Raw genomic sequence first — 20,793 nt, forward strand, 5'->3', positions numbered from 1 at the left:
TTTAATTGGATTATTTTTCATAATTTGAAATGGGACTGTGATTTAAGTGTACCTGCTGGTGGAACCAATTCTGAATTAAACTCTTTCAATAATTGATTAAACGGATTTTTTTTTACCAAAAACGGTACTATCGTAGACCCATCGTCCGATCTATATTTGATTAAATCGATTAAATAATCTCAGTGTTTAATTGAATGGAACAAAGAACCATTTCAGAAATTTAAATGTGATTATCAGTTAAGCTAGAACCTGTCCCTCAGTCATTTATAAAGGAAATAGTTTAACAGTGTAACGTGTTCACGTTCAGTCCAATCACAAAAATTTAACCCGAAAACATCAACAAAACCGTCTTAAACACAAAAATACATTTTAAATAACAAATATTGACAGGTTCTAGCTACCTGTACTGAACGTGTTAATTTACGGCCTCTAATGGTCCCGAATAAATAAAATTAGAGAAAAGTTTTTGTTTGATCTGACGATACCATACATACGCATATATGAGAAGATAGCGCTGCGTTCAACAAACATGTATATATGAACAACAAAAAAGTATACCGTGTGGTGTGTATATAATATTCCATTTAAGTTAAATAATCACCCAGTCATTAAGATACAAAATTGTATATTTTCAAGTATAATTTCCTATATTTATTAGAGATTATTGTGTTAATTGAGATAAACATGTTCGCTATGGTCCACAGCCCATATCAAAGTTACATGGTGGTGTTGATTCAAATATTACCAGCAACAGTTTTTTCTTTTCTCAGAGCTTTTTCTTCAACAAACAAGTGATCATAAATTTAACACCTACGCCAAACAAGAACTAAATGAACGCACTCATAAACGTTTAAGCATTTTGTCACTTTGGATTCTTTACGGTTTAATTTTTGCAATTTTTTTTATTCGTTCTTTCGTCTTTGTAACCGACCACCTTGAATTTCTTAGTTGCGTTGGAATCAATGGAATTTCTTTGGCTGGCTGCAGATGACTTTGTATTCGATTTTTTTTAAAAACTGATTTCGTCAGTAGCATTACTTCCTGCCAGCATGGTACAACGATTAATTACAATTAAATTAAAGTTCATTCCTGATTTGTTGAGATCGTAAATCATTCGTTTTGTATATGGGACATTGGTGTAATGAATGGGCTAACCCTATTAAGTCGATCAACGTCTGCATTCTTAATAATAACAACGTGTTACCTTCACATTTATTCACCTGCTAAATTAAAGTCCAATGAAAGAGCTATTCATAATTTTTCCATGTTTCACCACACAAATAACAAAACTTGCAAGACTCTAGCAGCCGCAATTAAAAATTCTCTATAAAGAAATCGACTAATTAGCAACAAAATTAAGTAATAAAAAGGGTTAATAAATAAATCTACTGTAACATGTCTCTTAATCCATTCATCTGCGCTAACCGAACATATTCCAGTACTTCTCAGCAAAATAGAATAATCAAACGCACATCAGAATTTCACGTGTCTGTTTGTTTGTTGTTGTTGTTAATCTTTTCGTTTCACTCTCACTTACATGTTGGGTGGTCCTGTTGTCAGATTGTGTGGTCTTTATTAATAACCCGGACTCAAGTTGAACGATACAAACGAACTATATCTATAAAACGTTCAAAAAAAAAACTTGAACACACATTTCTAGAATCATATATACACACAGGCATTATATCTCTGTATATTAAGTGTATTTGCCAGAGTGAGGTATAATGCTTGATTCGGAAGAAGATTTTTTTTTTTATTTCTGTATTTCTGAGCGCGGTGAAGCATTGGTAATGCGCAACCATATGACTTTTAGCATGTCAACATTATTTAGCGCACATTTCGCGAATAATTTGCAAATGAAAAAAAAAAATCTTATTTTTTTTTTCTCCGTCGATGTATGGTGAGATTTTATGCAGTGCTTTGCATATGGCAAGTAAAAGAAGTTATTTTGTTCTAGATTGAACACGAAAAATATATTTTAACTTTTTGTTGTTGTGCAATGGTCTGACGACTCTGAATTAAGATGTCACGGTTTTAATGTCTTTATGACTTCCTTTATGAAATGTGATACATTCTTATACGTCATTCTTGCTGGCACACATATATGCATTCGTTCGATGCTGGAGTTTTGTTTGGTAAAAAGGAATAGAGTTAGTGTGAATGGATTCCAAGGTCTTTTGAGTTTATTATTGTACATTTGTAGTTAGATGTGATGTTTGCAAACATTACGACTATCGGTTTTGTGTTCGAAAGCAGGTAGAGATCGTTCATTTTCTCACAGTTTAGATATGGATGGAATTTTAATTTTTAAAGCTGCATTGTAGAGGACAAAGTCTACTACTGATATGCGCTATTGGCTTGTTTTTTAAAAAATTTTATCAGACCTCATTACCAGATTGCAATTTTTTTAGCATTTTGATTTGCACTGAGCTTTAATTACATCGTAATGCCTACACATATCGGGTCATTACACAAATAAATGGAAAATGATTCAGTATGTCGGAAACTACACGTATCCATCATAATATAAACTCAATGTGTAATTTTAGTCATTACAAGTTTAAATTATGATTACCTTTTGTTATTACATTGCCATCTAAATGACACTGCTTAAACAGAAGCATATTAACGTTTCCCTCCGACTGTAAGCCAGTTAGCTATAACTTAATATCTTATTTACAATTTCATCGTTTAACAATCCAAATCTAACAACTATGCATTTCCTAAAGCAACAATATAGTCATATTAGTGACGGATGAAAGAGATTCATAATACGATTTTAATTGGGCTCTGTATTCGAATTCCAACTAGAAACGAAATCTTTTCTTTTTTATGTTTATTTTTATCATCTGCCGACATTTAAATTATGTTGAAAATTATGTCTATTGTTAATTGAATAAATTGTTGCGAAGCTAAGGAAATCTTTCTTAGTCAGAGGAACACTGTATTAGACAATAAAATCAACATGCACAGAGATCCATCACAATTTGTGACGGATTTCAATTGTGCTATTATGTGTCCTACATCATGTGTGCATTCTTTTACTTTAAAGTAGCATAAGTCTCGTCATAAATATTATTCGCTATTATGATTACTTAATCACCGAGCAACATCAGACCACTCAGAATAACATAAGCCCCTGACTAGAGTTTAGTGATCACAAAACTAAAGAATTGATAAAGTACCCACTTAGACTCCCAGTTTAATACCGCCACTCATCAAACTCTAATAAAAACATAGCTAACGCCGACCCGTACGAAACACCTATTCGTATCAAAAGCCTTTAATGTGAAACTCTTCATTTCTCTTACTTCATTTTCTTCTCTGCTGAAAAACTATTCTCCCTTTAAAATCAGTTACATTATCCACTCTTTGCCTTGTTATCATATACAACTAAATTGCCGGAGGCAATATAGACAGCCCCGTACGAAGACAAATTTCATAAATTCCTATTTAAACAGCTATATACCGCTATATTTAACTATATTTCACTATAAATAAACATTTCACAGATAAATATATGCTATTATATAGCTCTATATGCCTGTATATAGCTCAATATAGCTGTATATAGGTATATATAGATGTCCGTATATGGAATCCCTGAAACCTCACACACATAACAAATTATTTCCATGTTAACAGAAACTCTCTAAGTATCATTTTTCCCAAGATATTTCTATTTTACTAAAATCCAATATGGCCGCCGGCAGCCATTTTGTTAGGAGACCGGAAATAGTACAGACGCTTTACATTCGTTAATACCTTTCAAACAAAAAAAATTCATGAAATTCGGTCAAAATTTACTCGAGATATTGTCAAAATACACCACGTTCACTGTACTTCCGAGTAGCCAGATAAGAGCTCACTCCAAGAGACCTAGCTCACGCTCCGGAGAACATAATTTCATAAAATTTTTTTTCCCTGATTGGTACGGTCAATACCTATCTAATAAAGCTAAAACAGACGAAATATGTTCAAATGTGGCCGACCTACAAGCAAAAACTGCTTGCCGCCCTGTGCCTGTTCCACACCAAGGGGTCTAACTCACGAGTCGGTCATCCGATTTCCATAAACTTTTTTTTGTCGATCGGTATTGTAAATACCTTTTATTTGACGTATCACTTACAAGTTTAACGTTTAAATGTCCGGAGATATCTTCGAAAAACCGTAAAGCACTTATTGGGCCACAGCTCGGGAGGGGTCGATCCAAAATCACTCATCTTCGAACTTAGCCTGTCTTTTGACATTACCAAACGGGAAAAAAAAGAATTTTCAAAATCGGATGCGTTTTACTCAAGTTATCGTGCAGACAGACGGACAGACGGACAGACGGACAGACGGACAGACGGACATTTTTTTTTTCGCGGATTTGGCATCTCTAGACAACCACAATAGGTTTCCCCTTACTCAGGGAGTCCAATTCGACGTGTTACAAACGTATGCGTAAACCCATAAGACCCCAGTACTTCGTACGGGTCTAACAACCACAATAAAGACAACTGCTTTCTTTTATACAAGATATCGCCCGACTAAAAAATTTTTTTTTGGGAATATGAAAAATGGGAGGTCCAAAATGAGCAATGATAATTTAACATTTTAATAAGAATCTTGTCACCTGCTGCATTTTTAATTTCCGAAAATAATGTTGTTTTGTTTATTTATTTTTTGGATGTGAGACATAGCAGTTTGTCTGGTCGGGTTTGGTTATATTAAACGAAAGTTACAACATTCTACGAAAAAGAGTATAATGTGTACACACTTGTATACAGCGGTCTTGGGGAAAATAAAACATACATTTTTATGAAAGCAGAACATATTTGCTGCTGCTGTTGTTGTTCTTTGGGATCAACCTGAATATTTTCGTTCACTAATTAACTCATTATGATGTTTGCTTCGGAATTAATTCATTTGATTTATTTAACATAATTGAAAAGCCGGTTACTGTGGAAACAACTACAAAAGAGACCACAGAATGAGATAACGATAAATATTTTTGATTCGAAATGGATTTAAAAATAGATTTACAAAAATATTAATTTTGGGTCACCTAATAAATTTTGAAAGGCAATACTTTTATGATGATGATCGTTGATTTATGACGGAATTCCGTTGTGGTTCATGGTCTCAGAAAAGATACATGAATTTGTTTAATTAATTAAATGGCATAACTTCATCGAACTTTGTGGTACACTTTGTAAGGAATTACACAACGTAAGCGAGAAAATAGTCATCTTTTCTCCTCAGCGGAAAGTTCGGGAGCCTGTGTTGTGAAAAATGTTGAGGCGACATCGGGAAAAGTAGGAAATTTCATTTTTTTTTTAAACGAAGTACTGGGAACTATTAGGTTGATATGACTTTTATGCTTAAATCTTCTAGTATTAAGATATTTTCCCATTACAAAACAATAAAATTGACTCTGAATTCATTCGCAAAATTACTTAGACGTGACGTAACTGATTCTTAGAAATGATTTTTTTAAATTTAAATTGCGTCTGCTACCATCGATTGAACTAATTTCAGAAGCAGTTCATCTGTTATCGACAACAATGGCAAAAATAAGCAATGTGGTCTTTATAGTGAAATATGTTCTAACTCAACAAAAGAAGTAGCAGATTCAATGGCTATATAGCAATAAGCTTGCCGTTTCTGAAAGGTAGATAAGAAAGGAAAGATTTCTGAAAGGTAAATTAGTAGATTTCTACTTCAATTTTAAGGTTTTAGCTTTATTTCGTAAAGTGTGACAGCTAAGGAATTGGATCAAAAGGAATAGTTCTACGAGTTGAAAATGGTCTTTTTCTTAAGACGTCTTTAAATTCTCGTGTTTTAACCTAGTATGAGGGTCTGTCATAATGGCGCTTTGTGTAGTTTATGCGATGGAGACTATACCTTCGGACAGATTATGGCAGTAGACGCAGTATGTAAATTAGTATCATATTTTATGATTCACACTAGGTATACGTTTTCGCGAGGGTCTAACATCGCTGTGATTTGCTAAATTCTCAGCTGCTAGAAGCAGTAACTGACTAACTATAAAAATTAAAATGAGTCAAATTCATTCATTCATCAATGTTACCTATATTGCAAATCATTTCCAATTCTTACACCCTCGATGTATAGTTTCGAATAAAACCTTAATACAACTAACAACATATGCCAGTAAAAATCTATTATCAAAATGGAAAACAACAATGTAACAACCAAGACGATGAAAATCGCATTCAATCAAAATATGTACAATACAAATCCAGTCAAAAGAAGAGCTCAAATTCAGCACTTCATATTGATGTACACATTTACAAGTAACAGCAATCTGTACGTAACGTTACATAAACCAATATATAGAAAATAGCAACCCCAAAATTTACCGTGAAGTGTTCTTGTAAATACAAAACCCTCTGAATAAATTATGCATTGTGTTATCACAAATGTTTGCGTGTGTAAGTGGTGTCGATTATTGTATCGTCCCAATATATAGATGGAGAGCTAGGGAGTAGCTGCACATATATACGTTTAAACAAAATTGGGATTGAGGGTGAATGTTACAGATGTGAGCGTATCAGATAAACCTAGGAATGGCAAATTTAGTCAATGATCACATAATAAAATGATATTAAAAGTTCCGAGAGTGGATAGATTGGGAATGGGAACACACTGGAGCAAAACAAAATAGGAGGGATGTGTATTCGGTATGAATAGGTTTATCGTATTATTGTTATTAGGTTGGTGAACATCATGAATAAGCAATAAGAGAAGGGAAATTGTGGAAAGCAATAATGTTTTATACACAATACTGTCTGTAGACGGGGGAGGAAATGTGGTCGGAGAAGGCGATGCTATGAAAACGGAAAATTGTTTTCGACAATTTAGCTAATGCCATCATGATTATGGTGTGTTTAATAGCTACAAATTGTTTTTCATATTTAAATTAAGCAATTGAAATTGAAATGAATCTGTTTTACAGAATCTTGAGAATAGAGAGACGGATGGTTAATGGTTATGTTTCAAGTTTACAAGTTTTTTTTCTGAGTAACAGAAGGTTTGTGTTTTTGCAATGTAATAATTAAACAGAGTTGAAGCAAGATAAAACACAAATTAATTCCAAGCCAATAAATTCATGACTATTCAAAGTTTCGTGCCAGCGAATTTTTGACGATTTCTCGACTTTTTTATTTTTATTTTCTCAATTACGTGAAAAAAATGTAGACCATCGTCAATGAAACAATAAATCGTCAAAATTTTCGTTTAATCTACCTATTTCGATCCCTTTTTTGTAACGAATTACTGGGTTATAGCGCTACCTACTTTCAAAAACAACTTCATTACAGAATACCAGTTTAAATTTGTCATCCATGGCACAGAAAAAATTAATTTGATTGATTCATTACAAGATTAATAGAAAAACCCAAAAAAACGGTTTCAAATGACAAACAAAAAGAAAAGAAAATTGTTTTTGAAGGAATTTAACGCCAAGCATCTAATACCCAAAATCAACATAAAATTTAAAACAAACGAAGAAGAAAAAAATTACTAAACAAATCAATACCATACTCCAATCCTAATCGTATTTATACGCATAATTACTCGGATGAATCATCTGCTCAACCAGCAGCACACACATCGGCTATAATACAAAGAAATAATTAAGAAATTCTATAAAATGTTTGCCCTAAAGTCAAGTTTCCGATATATATGCCGTCTTGAAGAATCGAGTATATTTGACTGCCTTCAATGGAACACACAAGAAAGTCGAAAATATTTTGACTGAGTTCGGATTTAATAAAAATCCAAATTCATATAATCAAACATCTTCTACCATTTCACTCATATGCATGTTAAATGATATTGGTACCTTCACAAGAGCAAAGACTGAGCACATTTAATCGAACTAAGAGCATTATTGAGTGTACACTATTCCAAATATCATATATACCCATAACTTCTGCCGTACCAAACTCAAAAGCAAAATTGCTGTATAAATACAACACAATATATAAATTAAGGTACGAGCATCCGAAGAGCCACTAACTCATATAAATTTAATAAAAAACAAACAAACATGACAAATAAAATTAAGAAACTAACAGATAAAAAAAACAATCAAGACCTATCTTCGCTGGACCTCCCAAACACAGTTGATTACCCCTGATATTAGCCGATTTTTTTGTTCGACGTGTTCATGGGATATTAAAGAAGATTACTACATACCAGTAAGATGTCTTCATTAAGAAGTTGTAGCGTGACGTCAGTTTCTTTCTCTCTTCTCGTTATAATTCATTTTCTGTTTTGGGTTTTTATTAGTCATAGCATCAATATGAGCGTACGAGAAAAGACCGTTCAGCAAACGGAGGTTTCCTTTCGATTCATGCGAATGTTCTTTCAGTAACTTTTAGTAATGTTCATCAAACTTGCTGAGCATGCATAAAATTGCAATCTGCAGACATTTAGCTAATATGCTGACTATGCTTTCATGCACACAGAAAAAAAGTCGCACAACAAATGTCTAATTTCAAATTAATTGCACTCACCAATCTACAAACCGCCATCATGTCTTCATTTACACTAATCGGCAGATTAAATATTTATTTATGTAAGAGCTCTAATGTGTAATTTGATATATTTGTAATTATTATTTTAACATCTCTGTGATGTTATAGTACATTAGCGTTAACACTTTTATGCCACAACAATTCGTTTTACATTCAAGTGTAGAGATAATAAGGTGTACAAGTAAAGTATATAACATCGAGACTTGATTTTCATGTAGACAACTTAGTACCACACTGCAGAAAAACGTTTGTTTACAAAATATAGTGGTTTGGTCTTACTATACAATATTCGCCTTCTTATACGTTAAATAAACATAATTATATGATTGTTTACTATATTAACAAGCAGTCTCAACCACAAGTCGTATTTATTTGGTTTCGTCTAGTGTATCGATACGACGGGGCACATGTACTATAGCTATACGTCTGTATAAATGTTCATTTCATTATAGGGAATATTTAAATGCAATTGTCAATTTTAAAGCTAGTGATATGTGTATACAAGAAATTTTAGTATTTATTAGCAAGATCGTGATTTTCTCTGATTGGGTTAATTTAATGGATATCATATGATGTTTGATTTTGATCGTTCAGCTCAATTAGATGCTTTATAAGTTTGTATATGCGCGATTTCAATCAGTTTGGAAACGTTGATAATTGTAAATGTTGACGGAGTTGCGAAATGGAAAAATAAATATTTCCATTCCGTAATTGACGTTACTTGCTAAACAGATTAATCTCCAACAATAATGTATATTTAATCGCAAAATAAATATTCAGTGCAAATTTCTCACAAAATTGATGCAAATCAGATATGGTTGGGAAAATCGAGGTAAAAATTGTAACGATGCCGTACGAATATTAGCGGTCAATTTCTGATGAGGTTCTCGTTGATTATCAATTCAAAACTTCTCTCAAGCTATGTTTGCCTGTTACTTCTCGTTGTCAGTCTCCTACAAAGGCCTAATTAGTATTTATATTTTATTCCACACATCGATTTATTGCCACTCAATCAATCGTGTCGCCATTATATAGCGACTAAATCTATTACTTCTTTTGTTCAACATATCTCCACAGTATTTGATTTCAAATCTTGTACTTCAAGTTTTACTATAAATTTCCCTATATAAGGAATCCTTATATTGAACGCCTACCCGTATTAAAAGGGATTTCGGAGTCTGCTAGTCATCCAACAGTACTAAAAATTTCTTTGTCACTGAGTTTATGTTTCCCAGTTTCAAACACCACTTTAAAGATAAACTGAAAACCGTATCCTAATGCTCTCTTGTGTTTATCGGGTTTAAAACTATAATGACCAGAAGGCAAATAGTAAATATTGACCATCAGAATGCCCACAACATATACATATATCCCCGTACGCAAAGTCAATATACAACCAAACCAGAAAAACCACACGAGAAACGAACGTTTAGCATGAAACCCTGTGATTTAAAATTTTCAAAATATATGATTATCGGTTGAAGTTTTAAATTTATTTTCTGTTTGTTGGAAGGAACCAAAAAAAAACAATGTTTGCGAATCGCTTTTTGGGGGTCTGAATATTTGAACAGTTTAAGAAGCAATTATGTTGCATTAGACATATTAGACTGCAACAATTCCATGACTACTATGGAAGAATTTCCGTTTCCTTAGCAAAATAAATGAAATTCATTTTCAATTTTTCAAGATTTATTTCACTGATTATATATTAGTACAACGAAGACAGTAAATCCATCATCTCAGTTGAAACATTTTGCACTATGGCGAGCACACTCTACTTGAATTGTGTTAATAAATAAGGTATATTGACCAGAGTCAATTATACACTGCCGAGCATGTTGATCGTTACAATTCAACTGCAATAACTTACATTGAGGTAACATAATTCCGAACTGTTGAGTAGTTTCTTCAGTTTTTGAGAAATTCAATTTCAGTTGAAAGATAAGATTTCTCACCATATAAACACAAAGCATTATTTCCCCACTCGCCCTCATATCCGTTATACGTCACATAAAAATCTATATAACTTACATAGCACGTTAAAAGATTTATTTTCTCACTTTGTTCATTCAGTTGATAGCAAGGTTGGAAAGTGTTTAAAAGGGTGGTTTTATTTATGGACTTTTTGCTGCTGTTTTCACATAATAATAGAAAATCTATTATCTTGCTCGACAAGCATACACACACGTAAAAACACCATAGTATCAACCGGGCCGCATAAAGCTTTTATAAGGAGTGGTTCAAGAAGGTCGATAAATAATTTACCAGCAGTTGGTTGAGTTGAGGGTTGCATCGGTTGGTGCTATATGGAGTAGCTTATCTGCTGTAAAACATGTTATTGTTGGGGCTGCTGTTTGAGCAACGCAAAATTGGTTTTTATTGAAATGATGTTGGATATAACGATGCAAGCTTATACTATACAGAACTTGTTGCACTGTAATCTTGTGGGGTTTGAAGTGACACTATTAAATGCGAAACGCTTGCATGCTTTCATTTGTTTTGATGATTTTATTTGATTTGTGGTTACTGATAACATAAAAAATAAAAGAAAGAGAGAGATAAAAGGAGAAAGAAGAGACAGCTTTTTTAAAGCAAACAATGCTAAGCGATAACAACTTCTGTTTGTTTACTCTTATACGCTACTATCAATCACACCATTAAATCTCTTCCCATTTAAATTTACATGAAAAATTCAATTAAATACTTTGCACACCACACAGGTATCAGTTTACATCAATCTAAAACATGTTGAATATAATAACGTCTCATATTTACATTTAGTTGCAATTATGCACCTCCAGACAAAGTACCAACCATTAATATGCAAATTAATATGACGTATAGCAGTTAATAGCTTAATAAACTATTCATTCAGTTTCTGATCGCGCATATAATTATAGTAATTTAGAAAGTGATTCCTGTCTGAAAACAGTTAATCGCCAAGAGTCCGAGTCTTTTTGCAATTTGGATTGTCGTAGAATCTCTTACAATACAGCTACCCTGAAGCTATTGTAACGACTAATAGGATTAATTTCTGCTTTAAACCAGAGCTATTGATTTTAAGTTGAGTGTATGTTAAACACAATGAAAATGACCAGCTGGAATTACTTACAAATCCAAATCTTCATTCCTGAACTTTTCAAAAATAAAAACTAAATTTTCGCAATGACATGCCAACACTTACTTTTCAACCGAAATGAAATCAATCAAAAGTTATGTCTGTGTCCAATTACATCTTGCGTTTATTGTTAATTTGATAAATAACAGAGATTAAGTGACGCATAAACGCAAAGTTATTTCTTAATTAACCAAGATTACGGGTGATTCTGGTTTTGGCAGAATGCCGAAATTGTGAGATGTGTTAATATCGGACGAAGTTAAAATCAGTTAACAACGAGACTGAATTGGAAATGTGTCGGTGATAAAAATAAATGTTTTTCACAATTCTGGGACATAATCTTCATCTTACTCTACATCGATTGAATGTGCTGAAGGTTTTAAATTCACTGAATTCCAACCATTGATTCGGATTCACCCTCGGTTAACAATCTGAGATCTAGTACGATAAAATTCCTTTCCAGGGCACTTGGTTGATAAATAACTCTTGTGTTACAAAGAAAAGAAAAAACATTTCAATCGGGTTAAAGGTATCATTATGTCAACCCCAGGGCCTGTTTTAAAGGAATTAAATTCCTCAATTTCCCGAAAACTTCTCAAAATTCTTTAAAATTTCTAAATTTTATTTGCTCTTAAATCTTAAGACATTTAACATTAATTAGCTGGCTGGTCACATGTTTTTCAATATGTTAGCCTTAGAGGCGAATAAGAGAAAAAATCTAAAAAATTAATGGATAAAATAGGCCCTGGTCAACCCCAATATGGAAAAAGTGTCCTTCATCCGATTTTCCAATGACTCCAATCCACCCAAGCCAAGCACAAACAAAACAAAAAAGAACTCTTTACTTATGTGACTATTATTTGAGACCTAAATTTTATGTGCCTCACATTCATTTTGTTTGAAAAAAGATCGAGCGAAAAGATCCGAAAAGACCCCACACATCAAATCCAACACGGGGGGCCCAATTAAGCATGTTCACGGCATTCATTTCGCTCGTAACATTATTAAATAAAAATGTTTAAATATGTTGTTGTTGTTATGTTAGATGTTGTTCGTTTGGGTATAAGAAAGATATATAAGATCGAGCTCACAAATAAGTGATGTATGTTATTGCCGCGCTCTGTTAATTACTTAATCAATTGAAATGTTTATTTTGTAAAATCTAAAATGCTATTCAATTTCATATTGTAATTGTTATGTTGTGTTATACATTCGGTTTGGATATATATATTTGTATATTGGCTACGTTATAAAAACATTAAATCGTGTTAATTGGTGTTTACAATTTTGACTGCGGATTTCGATTTAAATTGAACTTCGATTTTCGAACATGTCGTGATTCTTATATAGGTTTTCAATTTATATCTATTATTTGATCGGTGTGAAATTGATTATGTTTGTGAGTCATTCGATTTACAGTTTCAGAAAGGTTAGTCTTTTTGGTTAATGTTAGTATTGTAGGTATTAGGCATGCCACATACTACATTGTCTTGACTTTACAAAAAAAAGTTCTAACCTAAATTGGTAAGAAAAAGTATATCGAACAATGCAAAATTTCGAGCAAATCAAACAGCAAAAAGTATAATGACTAGGTAGGTGGGACGGGTCAAATTTAGAACAACATTCACCTTTTTAATGTGGCCTTTCTGACGAAATTACCATGTTAACTTAATTCGATTTGATCCTAATATTTACTTTACATTCGAGACGAAAACTGCACTATAACTATGACCATTGTATTACTTATAGATTGCGGTCGGCTCACTATGTCTACATATTTGTATAATACTACTCTGATGGGTCTAAGATTTAGTCTCTTCATATTTTGCGAACGCCAAACATTACGGACCCACTCACAAAATAGAGGATCAGGTTCCACAATCTATATGATTTCAATCCAAAGCTCAGTTTAACAGAACACATACGTATAAAAGCATACATTGTTTCACTGTTGGTCAAAAAAAGGATTGTTGACACTTTTCTCGAACTTCTCGTTTATAAAATAACAACTTTCTCATACATTCACGTTCGTCCCGACAACTGCTTGATGAAATATTTCTATTCTAATTTTTCACAAGTGCAGAACCGGAGTTCTTTTTTTTCCTCTGAATAAATGTTGAATGTTAGAGATACGTTCGTACCATTTACACAATTGGTAACAGACACAACGGCGTGAAGATTTTAATTAAATTTAACATCATGACAGGCCAAAATGTGACGTCAACATCAAATCTCATTTTGGTAGATCCATTTAATCAACATTTTTACACCCATCGAGACGAGACAGTGTGTTCTACAATATATCACGATAAATAGTATGAAAATATAGCTGGGTGGAATGACAGCAATAAAGTTTTCTTCGAGAGATTTTCAAATTGGAAATGAGGAAAAGTTTATGTATTCGAGCATTTTGGGCTGTGTGGAATTCCTTTTCAGTTATTGGACAAAATTGAAAATTTTTAGTATATCTTTTGATCAGATTGTTTGGGGAAATGGATTCCGTAATTAAAATTTATCTGAAGTTTCCACTCTCGAATTCGATTTAGAGCTGGACTGAAATCTTTTGAAAAAGAGGCCTTTTATTGCTTTAGTATTTAATAATGAAATGTATTTAGCAAAACTATTACTCGGAAAATCTTCAGGTACTTGGTATGCCAAAGATGACCGAAAAATGAGGAAACAAATCTTAAGCACACACCAAACAAACGATTTTTTTTTGAACATCAATCAAATTCGACTTTCCAATCTGTACGAATCTGAAAATCAAATTAAATACTAAAGTACCGCATTCCAATGAGAAAAATCGAAAATATTTTTTTAACAACCCTCAACCCTTACGCATAGGAAAAAAAGTGGCGTGAAGATAACCGGATATTTTTTTAATAAATGCTACGCTCAGAAATAGTGAGGGGAGCTGTAAATCGGAATAAGTCTTTCCACATGCCTGTCAGCGTGAAGTAATAAAATAGTCGAGTCGGTGTGTTTTTTGTTAAATGATGTGCCGAACAAAAAAAAATCAACTGAAGGAAAACCACTCAACAATAATAATACTATTTCGTCAACCTTATTGATCCTTTTTATGCTTCCCTACATTGAACAATAAAAAAAAAATCCTCAAAATTTCTTTTATCGCTCCATTTCGATAAGATTGTCCGAACATCCCCAAACACCATAGGATATATAAAATCTCATATTATTTAGCCATAAAATCATCCGCTGTTATTACACCTATTCAAAGTCGTTATTTGATATCGGCTGGGTATTTCAATTTATAAAAAACTTTATATATCTCCGTTTACACAGCAGTAGGGGCTGTTGTTGAACACGTGTTTTCGGGTTGATAGAGAAAAGTGAGTGAACATTGAATTGATTGTCGAACATATTTTACCGAATTTAACGCATTTGCCATAGTACATTTAATTTTAACTAGTTTTTATGGAGTGATATTGCTTCATGTTATTTTATATTAAAAACTAATGAAATCTGTTTTCTCTTTTCTTTCAGGACGAAGTAAGTCGACACACATTTGATGATTACAGATTTACGATACGGTGATGTATGAAAATATCTAAAAACAACTTACTGTAGAAAAAATTTTACGAATTTTATCCGCTACATTCTTGATTGTGTCTGCACTAGCAAAGAAAAATCTTAAAAGTTCGAAAAATGTTCTCTTGGTCCCGCAAGATATTAGATTTTGTGCCCAGTGGCTCAACTCAGCTCTAAACCTTTTAAATATTGTATTTAACCCATAGTGCTTTACAAGCTTCTGCACCAAAAACCGTTCAATGAAGTATTTTTTTTTCGGTGCAGAAGCATGCAAAATATTGTCCGGCTTCGATCGAATAAAAGACTTTACAGACTTATTTTTGACCCAAACAGTCTTCAAATAATTTTGCTACAATAAAATCATCAGATAACAGCTTTTCATATGCTATCGACTTCAATGGCAAAAATAAGCGACGTCTCAGAACAATGTGGTTTTTATATCAGATTCAGCGTTAAAAAAATGAAGTAAAAGATTTTTTCGAACGATACTTTGAGCAAAAGAAGGACTAGATTCAATGATTATATGGCGATCCGGTTGCCCTTTCTATGCGCTCGATCAAAAACCCTGAAATAATTGAATAAATGTATACAATCAAACGTCTTTCAATGCTGCACATTTTTGGAAAAATGTCAAGCGATTCATTTCTCACATTCTTTAACTGAGGGTGTTTTTGTTTTACATTATTTGAACCTTTCCCCCATGCGGACATATGTTTTTAATAATGTCACTGAAGTGGCCTTCATTTTAAATAAATATCGGGAAAAGAAGCATTTCAAATGAGTACTCTACCAAAATTATTAATTACAACCAATTAAGGAACATAAAATAACGGATTGTAAACTAAAGACGTATGCCTGAAGTGATTAACCCGAAATAATGTAAGAAATTTGAGCAGTACTTATGATGTCAATTTTACCACACATATATCAGTGCTCCCTTCTTATTAAACTCGTGCCATGTTTCACTACATTTTATACGAGTAAAATCATGAGCATACGTTCCCGAATTAAGTGTGTTCGGTGTTAATTGTTGTAATGAGCTACATTTTCTTTTAAATTCTCACAAGATTTATGAGTGTCAAAGCCCATGGATTGTGTGGTTGCTTTTATGAAAGTATTTATGTTGATGATGTATGCATTGAAATTCGAAGTCAAATTGAGTACTGAAACTTATAATTTGAGAAAGATTTGTGATTTCTAAAATATTGTGCGTTCTAATTACCGTTGGATGGAAGCCTTTAACTTCTTTTATTGATTTTGACCTTTAAGACTTGAGTGGAAAGTTGAAAGAAATGTTCGTCTCAATTTTTATTTTCTTCAATTTATCTTCAGCCTCTAAATTTTCTCATTCAGCACGTGAGTTTTCTGCAGATGATTTATTTAAGTAGAACAACGCTCCGTCGCTCCACTCAATTTACCATTGTCAAATTTATGTTGAAGTCTTATTACTACTAAATAAGATCTATCCATTTTGGACAAAATAAATTCATTTGTCTAAACTCATTTAGTCCGATCCCATTTCCTGTTAGGATAAATGTTTTCATTTCACTTTAACAACTAAAAAGTACAAGCCATCTACCCTACAAATATTATCTTTGAACGCTTTTTACTAGGTTAAGGAAACAAATATAATTCTTAGAATGCGAAATGCTTTTCTCCAACAACAGTTCCATGTTCTATAACATTCACCAAATGAACATTTGTTGCCATAGACGCATTCGCAAATGAATACATGAGAAGAAAGTATGTAAAAGCAATTAAGCAACCCCAAATATCCCTTTTTAAGTAATGAATAAGTGTTGCTAATTTTCGCTTAACACATAATCTTCTTCAGTAGAGTGTTATACTATTGCTTTAAAATTCAATGTAAACATTAATGAAATAATGAATGTCTGGGGTTGTTAAATGGAGGGTTTTCAAAATCGAAGATTTTCTTACAAAAGTAAAGTCTTGAAACTTTGAGATTTTGGTACGTGTTCTTTCGTTAATTGCATTTAGCAACTCATCAATTATTTGGAAATTCTTTAGTAAGTGATAGTGTATGTAACACATTTCTCCGAAGGAATACTGCACTAGCTTTCACGCTTTCGACAACAGTTAGGTGCTTTAAGACTATTGTATAGTAACTCATATAACATTAACTTCTCGAAGTGTTAAGATCGTCATGCTGTAATGTGTGCCATATTACACCTAAAACTACACTGCACAAATACCTCCATCAAATAACTTCATAAAACAGCATTTTCTAATGATTTGAACAAATTACCTTCAATCATGTGTTTTATTCGTTTTATTGTAATATTGAAGATACTTGAATATACAACTTAAGCAGCATGTGTAATAGCTAGTTTATGATTATCATTCACCTTTTTTTTCTTCTTCCTTCTCGTCTGTACGAATAATAATAGCGAAAAATGTTAATGACTTCATAGATCATTAAACGGTTGTATGTCTTTCGTCGCAATAATTATTTTTGTGCCATAGAAACCACACCACGATTCGTATCTATTTAGCTAAATATCATTGACTATAAAATTAATGTTGATGCACACAATATTTTATTTCCAATTTATATCAACGAATGGTAATAATAATTTAATATGCTGGAAAAGTATCATTTTTTTTCTTCATTCTTTCTTACCAGTCATGTTCGATGATGAATCTGGTGACTGTACGTTACACTGTGTTCCGTATCGTATATTATTGTATTAAATAAAATGCCGCCACATGCGTTTTGCACAATAATATTTTGTTAAAAGATCGTTCGATCGAGATGTAAAATGGAATTTCAAATAAATCGCAACAAATAGTCAGTCACGTTGTAATGCCCAATCTATCTTTTCAAAACATATTTTCTGTGTAAAATTTATTATTATATGGTGTGCCTGATACGTATACCTCTCATATTTACAATAAATATGGCGATGACGCATTAATTTAGTAATTAAAATTATTTATGTGCCTGTCAATGCATAAAATATTTAATTATTTTTATTATACGGTGACAGCAATAAATTTAACGAGTTTTAATTGAATTTAGGTTTCAATTACATAGCACATTTGTTTGCTCTGTGATACATGGAAAATAAATTTATCTGAAAGCAAAAGTACGTGATCTTTACTGGTTATTTGCGTTAGTCGATCGTTTTATTATTTATACTCGATCAATCTGGCGAATTGTTGGTTTTTGTAACAAAAATGTTCACTCAGAACTGGTGTTCGCTTTCATTTTCATCGACCAATGTACATCGTTCCTTACCTAGCGCTGCTATCGAGTAAATACACAGAACGAGGTTTCATAATTTAATCCCCACCGAATCTCCTAACTCCACTTATTACGGATTTCGTCATACGAAGTTGGAATTGTTATCGTAATTTCGTATGGGAGATGGGAGAAATCTAATAAATCATGCATCAAGCTTAGTGAGTCCAAATTATGATGAGGGATTCTTTTGAAAAACTGCCTACTTCAATCGGTTTTTAGAGGAAACATTTTTATGTGCCTAGACACAAATTGAACCTTAGAATACAAAACCGCTTTCAATTTTTTTTCGGCCGCTGTGTCGTCAGTGGGAATGGGAAGTGGCCGAAATCTGAAAATTGCAGTTTTCTTTTTTGTTTTTCTCCCACTGGTGACGAGGCACATGACCGACCATGGTATCATTGGATAGCTGAGGTCATGTAGTTACGGGCCAACATGGGTTATGTGGGTTGTCAATGCCATCTACAGTGAGCAACATCACTTTGAACAAATGAAGATTTCATACTGAAATAGGTGAACTTTGGAGGCTGTTGTAGCTTTGCTAAGATAACAGAATTGTTCTCATCCAGGTGATGTATCATTAGAAAGCTGAGATAGAGTTCTGCAAGAGCAGACATTTTTTTATATCGAAAGTTATTTTAGCAAAGCAAAAGCACCCTTCAATTGTAATTTTCAGATTTCGGTCACCTCCCACTGACACAGTTCTTGGGTTCAATTCATGTCTAGGCACATACAAATCCGATCCGATTTCTGCTGTTTTTCAAAAGACTCCCTCGATGAGGGTATATGAGGATATTCAACAGAGGAACATCTCTCTGTCTACATACTTGAACTGATTCTGTTAAATTTTTCCTTTTTAAATTCTAAGACTCAGGATTCATATTTTAAAGTCTCGTTTGTAGAAATTCTCTTCACAATGGAAAGTAATGAAACAACAATTTTTCATTAGGTCCCCGAACGAGAAGGCCCAAGAAACCACCGAGTGAAAAAGGAAGTTCATCGGATGAAAAAAGACCCCGGACAGCATTTAGCGGACCACAGCTAGCCAGATTGAAGGTAAATTGATCAATGCAAAAGGGAAACATTTCGAACTGTAGGCCAATGATGTTCACTGCTTGTTACAGCACGAATTCGCCGAAAATCGATATCTAACGGAGCGACGGCGTCAACAATTAAGCGGCGAACTCGGCTTAAACGAAGCTCAAATAAAAATCTGGTTTCAAAATAAACGCGCAAAAATAAAAAAGTCGTCTGGTCACAAAAATCCGCTGGCACTGCAATTGATGGCACAAGGTTTGTACAATCACTCCACCGTTCCGTTGACGAGAGAAGAAGAAGAACTGCAAGAGTTGCAAGCTCAAGCGAAAGCTGGTGCTTAAATTACGTTGGACCTAACAAATGAAAACAAGACAGATTCTCATGCAATTTTAGCATAAATTGAAGTTCGAGTGCCATTAATAAAAAATTATTGCTAAGAAAAGTGCGTAATTGAAAAATTATAAATAATGTGTACCCGTAGCATAGGGGTATCGCGAGTCTCAGTTACGGAGAGTATAAGTATTATGAATAATGTTCACGATTTATATGTATAGAGAGAAAAGAATTATAAATACGAAGATTATACGTGCGTATAAACTGAAGTCAATTCAATAAAGTGTAACGATCATTCTACTTTATCACAATGCCACCATAAAACTTGTTTTCTCAACGAAAATTATGTACTATAAAATATAGCAAAATATTTATCAACAAAAAAAATTGTGTATTTATGTATTTATTACCGAACGTATACCTATTTGACTTGAAATGAAAATTTAATTTAACGAAAAAATAATAAAAGAAAAGAAAAATGGAAAGAAAATCATCAGTAACAGAAAGCAATAAAATTAGACTTTAAGTGAACCATAAAAATAAAGAAAAAAATTATTAATAATATTTATAAATCATAAAAAAAGCTTCATATGCTAGTCCCTCAATTCATCATTATGTATATAAGTAGGTATATATAAAGTACAAGCGTATTTCTCGATTAAACAGTTGCAGTAAAGCTGTGTATTATTACTTATAACTTCAATTTTTTTATTTCATTTTTTCAATTTTTTTTTTGTATAACTCCAAACTGTTTACCACACACAATTTATTTTACTGTGAAATAAACAGGTGCTATCATCATCATTCACATGTTCACATTGAAGAAAAAAATAATGTTTTGTTTGTTTTATTTGATCCGAAATCCTGTTATGCATTTTGTACAAATTAATTATAAAATATATTTATATTTTAATTTAAAAATCACCTTCTCCCGTTGAATGTGT

At 32.7% G+C, this 20,793-nt stretch overlaps 1 protein-coding gene across 1 annotated transcript in view; it reads left to right on the forward strand.

Annotated features, from left to right (window-relative positions):
• LOC119081631 (homeobox protein 5) overlaps positions 1 to 20,293 on the forward strand; it is a 41,777-nt gene extending 21,484 nt beyond the window's left edge. The window contains exons 2-4 of the mRNA XM_037190683.1: positions 15,172 to 15,177; positions 19,428 to 19,534; positions 19,603 to 20,293. Of these exons, the coding sequence (XP_037046578.1) occupies positions 15,172 to 15,177; positions 19,428 to 19,534; positions 19,603 to 19,857 (368 nt within the window). The 3' untranslated portion in view covers positions 19,858 to 20,293. The remainder of the gene's footprint in view (positions 1 to 15,171; positions 15,178 to 19,427; positions 19,535 to 19,602) is intronic.
• The last annotated feature ends 500 nt before the right edge of the window (positions 20,294 to 20,793 follow it).

This window comes from Bradysia coprophila, unplaced genomic scaffold, assembly GCF_014529535.1.
Source record: "Bradysia coprophila strain Holo2 unplaced genomic scaffold, BU_Bcop_v1 contig_358, whole genome shotgun sequence".
NCBI classification, from domain to species: Eukaryota; Metazoa; Arthropoda; class Insecta; order Diptera; family Sciaridae; genus Bradysia; species Bradysia coprophila.